Source organism: Diplotaxodon limnothrissa, linkage group LG10 (genome assembly GCF_057381915.1).
Source record: "Diplotaxodon limnothrissa isolate DT_005_m linkage group LG10, D_limnothrissa_male_GT1.1, whole genome shotgun sequence".
Taxonomy (NCBI): domain Eukaryota; kingdom Metazoa; phylum Chordata; class Actinopteri; order Cichliformes; family Cichlidae; genus Diplotaxodon; species Diplotaxodon limnothrissa.
Window position 1 is genome coordinate 35,635,775 of NC_140605.1, and position 7,311 is coordinate 35,643,085.

The 7,311-nt window shown below is 46.2% G+C and overlaps 1 protein-coding gene across 1 annotated transcript; it reads right to left on the reverse strand.

The window, feature by feature from the left end:
• Positions 1-310: 310 nt before the first annotated feature.
• LOC146624869 (uncharacterized) lies at positions 311-5,009 on the reverse strand. The gene is made up of 5 exons (XM_085364194.1): positions 4,434-5,009; positions 3,978-4,186; positions 3,051-3,168; positions 1,037-1,220; positions 311-366 (listed from the first exon to the last, which is right to left on the reverse strand). The coding sequence occupies exons 1-5, from the start codon at positions 5,007-5,009 to the stop codon at positions 311-313; spliced, it is 1,143 nt and encodes a 380-aa protein (XP_085220320.1).
• Positions 5,010-7,311: the final 2,302 nt, after the last annotated feature.

Consider the following 7,311-nt stretch of genomic DNA (forward strand, 5'->3'; position numbering starts at 1 on the left):
AAAATACAGAAATGTCTCATATTAAACTTTGGGTACATGAACACGTCACATCCATCCACCCGTCACACCAACAACACCGACCTCTGCTGTAGGTTAGAGATGCAGCGCTGTGATGCCCCACCCACTCTTATCTCACCAAAGGTTAAAACAACACAACAATGTATGAATTCATACGATCAAAACCCATAAATACGCGTTATCTAAAGCTGTGGCCACACCGCTATCAAACAATACGCTTGGTTGGTCTAAAATACGGAACAGCAAACAAACAGAGTTTAAACTGGAGGCGTCGTCTCACTGCAGGCAGGCTTCAAACTTCAGTAAAGTCTTTAATCCTCTTTGGTTTTCTCATGGAAAGAAAGAGCGCTGCAGAGAAAGAGGAGAATATGTCAGAGACAGACGTGGTCTTCATTCCCAAACTGAAGCCAGTGTTTGAAGCTAAAACCTGCAATTCCTCTGACGTCCAGCAGAGGCAGCAGTGAGTCAGTCCCACAGACTGTTAAAGCTTTACAGCAGCCTGATACGCAAACTGTTTGGTCTCTGCAGATCATTTCTACCTTCCTAACAGCTTTTTAAATTGTATTAAGGAATAAAGTCTGCATTACTAGGGGCGTGGCCTATGTAACTGACAGGTGGATGGTGACACAGGTGGGTGTAGCTGCTAGCTGTCTGCTAGCTTCACCTGAACTGGACCTCTGGACCTTGTTTGTGCTGTTGGAGCCTTTTAGAGCATTTTTAATGACATCACCTGACCAATAACATGGCTGCTCTGAGGTGACTGTAATAACAGACCATCCAACAAGTCTGACTAAGAGCTTTGGTCAGATTCCACAGTTTTCTCTGGATGGTGCTGATTAGCAGGTATCTGTGTGATGCTTTATCTGAATCATTAACTTGTCCTACAAACAAACTGGTTTTAGTGATTTTTAGTTTAAAAAAAAACAAATATGGAATAAAGTTTTGTACCAAAGCATAAACCTGGCATCTTCACCCAGTCCGATAAAGGAAATGCTGGTTTCAATTATGGATTAATTACCTTTGAAACTGAGCTTGAGTGAAGGCTCCTCCTCCAGCAGGGAGTCTGAGTCGGGCCACAATTGGTTAACCAAGATTTTAGCGTTTTCAAAATGATCAAAATAGAAGTTGGGTGTGACTGTGGGTCTGTCTGGTTCACAGAATTTCAGGTTCTCTCTCAGTTGGTCAGAATCAAACTTCAGTACCTGAAAAAGAAAAGAGAGAGTGAACAATAAAGCTTAGTGACTACAAAGATTAGTTAAGAGCTTAACTGTCAGACACACATCAGCCTGTGAGTTTGTTCTATCCATCCATCTTCTTCCGCTTATCTGAGGCCGCGTTATGGAGGCCGCAGCCACCTCCTCCAGTGTTCCCGGGCCAGCCAAGAGATATAATCTCTCCAGTGTGTCCTGGGTCTGTCCTGGGACCCCCTCCCAGCGGAACATGCCCAGAACACCTCACCCAGTAGGGCACCCAGGAGGCTTCCTTGTTACATGGCCAAACCAGCTTAACTGGCTCCTTTCGATGTAGAGGAGTAATGGCTGTACTTTGAGCCCCTCACAAATGGTCAAACTCCTCATCTACCAATGCCCCTACAGTCAGAGGACACCCTTCAGTCCCTCTTCTTGAAGATGGTAACCACCATCCCAGTCTGCCAGTCCAGAGGTACTGCCCCTCTCCACACAACATTGTAGAGGCATATCAACCAAGACAGCCCTGCAAGATCCAGATCCTTCAGAAACTCAGGGCGAACTTCATTCACACCAAGGGCCCCGCCACCAAGGAGTTGTTTAGCTGCCTCAGTGACCTCACTCTGGTGATGGACTAGTCACTCCCCAGGTCTCCAGACTCTGCTTGCTTTATGGAAGACTGGGATTAAGGAGGTCCTTGATGTATTCCTTCCAACCCAACAATATCCTCAGTCAAATCAGCTGCACTACGCTGTCCTGCATCTGGTTTGGGGGTTACCACCACGACAGGCACCAACGACCTTGCAGCCGCAGCTCAGTGCAGCAGTTGAAGATCTCGCCTCTGTCAGGTGTTCCCAGCGAACCCTCATTTTACGTTCAGGTGCACCAGGTCTGTCCACCATCGTCCCCTGCCACCTGATCCAATTCTGCCTCCAGGTGGTGATCAGTTAAAAGCTCACCATCTTTCTTCACCCAAATGTCCAGAACATACGGCCACAGATCTGATGATACAATTACAAAATTGATCATCGACCTGTGGTATGGGGTGTCCTAGTGCCATGTGCAGTTACAGACACCCTGGTTCACACAGGAGTCCAGCTCTGGTTCAGATCTGGAAGACCCTTCCTCCCAATCATGCCCTTCCAGGTCTCAGTGTTGTTGCCCGCATTAGTGTTGAATTCTCCCAGTAAGACGACAGCCCCCAGGTGGAGCACGCTGGCAGGTTACTCTGAACTGCTGTTTGGCGCACAGGCACAGATGACAGTCAGGACCTATTCCCTGACCTGAAGGTGCAGGGAACATATCCTCTTGTCCACCTGGGAAAACTAGGGGATACTAAGATATCCACCCCAGCTGAGACAAAGTCCGGCCTGTCTCCGGAACCAGTCACCAGTCACCTGGAGGAGTCTCAGTAGCTGGGATCAGTTTGCCAGTGTGTGCTGGCCACTGCCCAGCACTCCGACAATAAAGCCTCTGGGATCACTGGGACTAGCAAACCCCTCCACAACAATAAATCTGCAATTCACAGAGGAGGTTAGTTTGTTGTTGTGGGGCGATCGTGGCTCAAGAGTCGGCAGTTTGTCTTGTAATCGGAAGGTTGCCGGTTCGAGCCCCGGCTCCGACAGTCTCGGTCGTTGTGTCCTTGGGCAAGACACTTCACCCGTTGCCTACTGGTGGTGGTCGGAGGGCCCGGTGGCGCCAGTGTCAGTGCGCCCCAGGGCAGCTGTGGCTACAATGTAGCTGCCATCACCTGTGTGTGACTGGATGTGTAAAGTGCTATACAGATACAGGCCATTTGATTTTTACATTTAATTGTTATTTACAGCCAGATTATCCCATAACCACCTGTCCGTTCTCCACATGCAGGGCGATGGCAACATTATCCCAAAGATAAAACTCAGGCTGTCCAAACAGCTCCAGAGAGTCCATCTGACTTGCATCAGGTCTGTGGATCAGCTCGTACCTGAGAGGAAGGCCAAAGACAAACAGTATCAGTGTGGCAGTATTATCTGACTCCACGTAAAGCAGACAGTAAAAGTCTTAAATATACTTAAATATATACATAAAATTATTGGAAAAGATCAGCTGACTGGATGTCAGGAGGAAACTTTTTAAAATTTGGTAATTGTCATTGCAGGGACTCCTCCACCATAGTTATAGTGGCAGCACGCTCATGATATTTGAGGGCTGCAATGTAGATTGAATGTATTTGCCTTCAGATTGAGCTCCATCACAAAGGTCTGGTGCACATTACTGAGGATGCCCCCAACCCCATCCTCCACCTTCCCATCACTTGTGAATGAGGCACATGATTTCTCTGACTCAGGGCAGTGACTCTAACTAACACATTTTTACTTTTGTGAAACCCGCTGAATTAAAACTGAAAGCGTGCACTTCAGTCACATCTTGATTGTTGGAATTAAAATGACGCACGCAAAACTACAAATGGTGTCATGGTCCAAAAAGCTCTGCACCGACCTGGATGCCTCAGATCAGATGTACGACAACTAAGCTGATCACTGACCTGAACACAGCGTGTCCTGGTACAAGTGCATTCTGGAGCAACCTTATCCTGTAACAGGATGTTAAGGGTGAAAAACCAACACCACTCTGGTTTAGATCAGGCTGTTCCTGTCTCCTACATCCAAGTGTTCCTACCATCCCAGAGTCTCCAAGAAGCCCAGGTGTTCTTCCCTGCTGCTCAGCATGAGCACAGACAATAACTTGTTGACCCTCTTCCTTTGTCTGTGAGCGTTTATCTGTGTCTCTCACCTGTGTGTCTCACACATGGCCTCCGACCTCCAGATGAAGCGTCCGTCTCTGTACGCGCAGACGGCGTTCGGGTCATTACCAGGAAGTAATGGAAACTCTGAGAAGAGCTCGCGATTGGCTGGGCTGTGGACCAACACAGAGTACTGCACTTTCTTTTTGAACAGGCAGGTCCTGAAGACTCTCATGATGGGCGGAGCTCCAAAGCAAAACTGGACACAACAGAAGGTCTTTCAGTGGGAGACTCACACCTGTCACACACCTGAGGTAATGTACATGATGTACTGATAACACACAGAGAAAAGCTGACAGATTGTTCCTGGTCACACGGTGTTTATTATTTTTAGTGTGTAGCTTTGACACAAACTCAGACTGTTGTGGATAAAGAGTTGTTGAGTTTTGAATAATGTTTGTATCTTCAGGAAGAAAAAATTCCCCCCTCTGTAAATGTAAACATACCTGCTGGCTGTAGGCGCTCAGCACGTCCTGCAGGGGGAAGGTGAAGCGGTACGATCCATACCTGGACTTCTCACTGAAGGTCGGAGAGGTGGCAAATCTCCACAGGAAGCTCTGCTGCTTCACAGCCTGCTCCTTCGTCCGGTTTGGGTAGGTCTTCTCCAGGAGCCTCGTCTCGGCCGCCTGGATCTCCTCGGGCCCCACAGCCAGACTCCACCACACCAGGGGCCATTTGTGTGGATCCCTGAAGCCTCTGTGAGGATCCTTGAAGCCGCCGTCTGTCCTGATCCAACATAAAGCCCCTCGCTCTGTGTCGTGTTTCAGGTGAGACACGTGAAACTCGGGTCGGGGGTATTCAGGGACGTTTTCTTTTAGGAGATACGGGTTCTTCAAGTCATGAGCGAGCTTCTTCAGCTCATTCAGCCACAGATGCTTACAGTTTATGAAGTGTTGTATATATCCTCTCCTGTTTCTTTGTGTCTGCATGATCAGGTGGAGGCTGATGCTTCCTGTCAGGAGTGTGAGTGATCTCTGATCACCAGGCTTATATTCAGACCACGCCCCCACAGTCCAGGACATGCAAATGGGACAAAGCCTGAGCGCCCTCACACAGGAAATAGTCTAAACATCAGCTTCCATATTTCAGCACCAGCACTGATAAACATCACAGGGAAAGAAAGAAGAAACACTTCCCCTGCAAAACCACCAAACTCCTGTCATCTACCTCTATTTCACTGTTTCCACTTCTGTTACAGGTTCAAGTGTTAATGAAGTTAAACCTGACTGCAGCTCAGACAGCAGGCTAATGAAACTCATTAGTAATTCATTTAGCAGATTACATAGACACATAGAGTTTAGCAGATGTTTGCTTGTTAAACACCTGCAGACAGCAGCAGGATCCATGTGAGCGTCTGCAAAGTAACGTCTCTCAGTAGCTGCATACGGACAATACTGTGATATTGAAAGGTTAAATATACAGTAATATACATATGATAACATTCGCCTGTTTCTGGAACATAGCTCAACAAAGTTCGATCTCAAAATTTAATCTTAAATTATTATTTTTCCAACATTTTTGATCTCTCATATGTCACAACCCGTGACAAGCAAGTGGGCGACCACACACAGGCTTTTAAAGGCTGTGAGATATTTTTAATGACGATAAGGTGAAGAAACTTAAACACAATTGAAATGATATAACAGCCATAACTGAAGCCTCAAATGAATCTGATGGGTGCCAGACGGAGAGAGCCAGAGACCCCGCTGGTTCAGTCCAGGTGCATACACTGGGACTGGCCTTCTCAGGTGTGCTGCATCTATAATTGGGTCAGCTCCACCTACCTGCAAGAAACAGGTAACAGAAAAAGCGAAACACGAGGCCAGCCCACTGGCCGTCACACGTAACATCATCAGTACAGAAGATATCCACATAAAATATTCAGGACTGAGAAACACATTTAAACTCTGTTAAAGACGAGATGGGCACAAACTGTCCTCATGGTCTCCTGCAGCCACCTTTGACCTTTTGTTCGATGTGTTTTTGGAACAGGAACTATTGATGAGGACTTCCTGCTCGTGGATGTTGTGTGTAATCTAGAGAGATGTGGAACACAGGCTGAGGTCAGATGCTTTGGATTTACATATGTTTTACTTTCATTTCATCATCCCCTTGAAAAAGCTCTCTGAGTTTCTTTCGCGTCTCATTCAGCGTTCATCGCTCGTACGTATCAGTTCTGTCACTTGTGAGCAAAAATAAACAAATGTAAGTCTGTTAGTAGCAACCGACCCGCAAGCTTAAAGATCCCTTTGTTTGCAAACGCTTTAGACTGCGATGACCGAGAACAGTGAGAGTTTGTCTCCATGCTGTTCATCAACCTTCATACAGGTCTGAAGATCACAGCCGTGTCACTGCGCAGAGATTCCTGCAGATTCTCTGAATCCTTTGATGATAATATTACTGTAGATGATTCACAGTTTCACACCAAGAAGAATTGTTCCACATTTTCCAGACACAGTTTTTTGAACCTTAGCGAACCTCTGCCTCTTTTATACCCAATCATGTTGCCATGGTTACGCTCCTCCAGCTCTTCCTTTTGTGCCGTTTACCTTTTCATCCATTTATCCACAACATGATTACAAATAGCAAATCATACAATAAGTGGAGCTTATTGTATGATTTTTACAGTCTGTCATAGAAAGTATAAGATTAAAATCTGGACAGAAAAAAAGAATACAGACGATTACAATCAGAATAATCAATAAATGCTCAATCCATTTATTGATTATTCCTCATCACACATGACCGTAAACCAAACATCTTCAAGTTTTTAACTGTCATTCAGAATAATGTGGAGGTCTGAGTTGAGAAACAGCCACCTGTCAGTATTTAGTCATTTATTTTTTGATCTGATAATTTCCTGATCAATAAACAGTGCAAATATTAGTGTCTGATGTGATCTGACTACAGCCAGGAAGAGCACCGAACTCCAGAGCTGCTGCACCGTCAGTGCTGTTTGGGTTTTCGACAGCAGGGGGCGCAGCTGGGCTCATAAAGCTTAAGGCGCAGGTTCTTTATAGAGTCACTCTTTTAAAAGCCCATCCTGATGTTCTTAAAGGCTTGAGCTGAACGATTCAGATGCATTCATAAGGTCTACATTTTTGTCATGCTCTCCAGGATCTCTGGGATGTTGTTTCTTGTTGTTTTGCTGTTTCTCACCAGGGCGGAGTCAGGCTCCGGTCCAGGGCCGTGCAGAGAGGTTTAAAGGGGCGGGTGCTCAAAGTTAAAAAGGGGCACATTGAACCAGGCTGAATAACAACAACACACATTCATCAAGAATCTAATATGGGAAGATCAGGGCTGTGTTGATCTGAGACTGTAGAC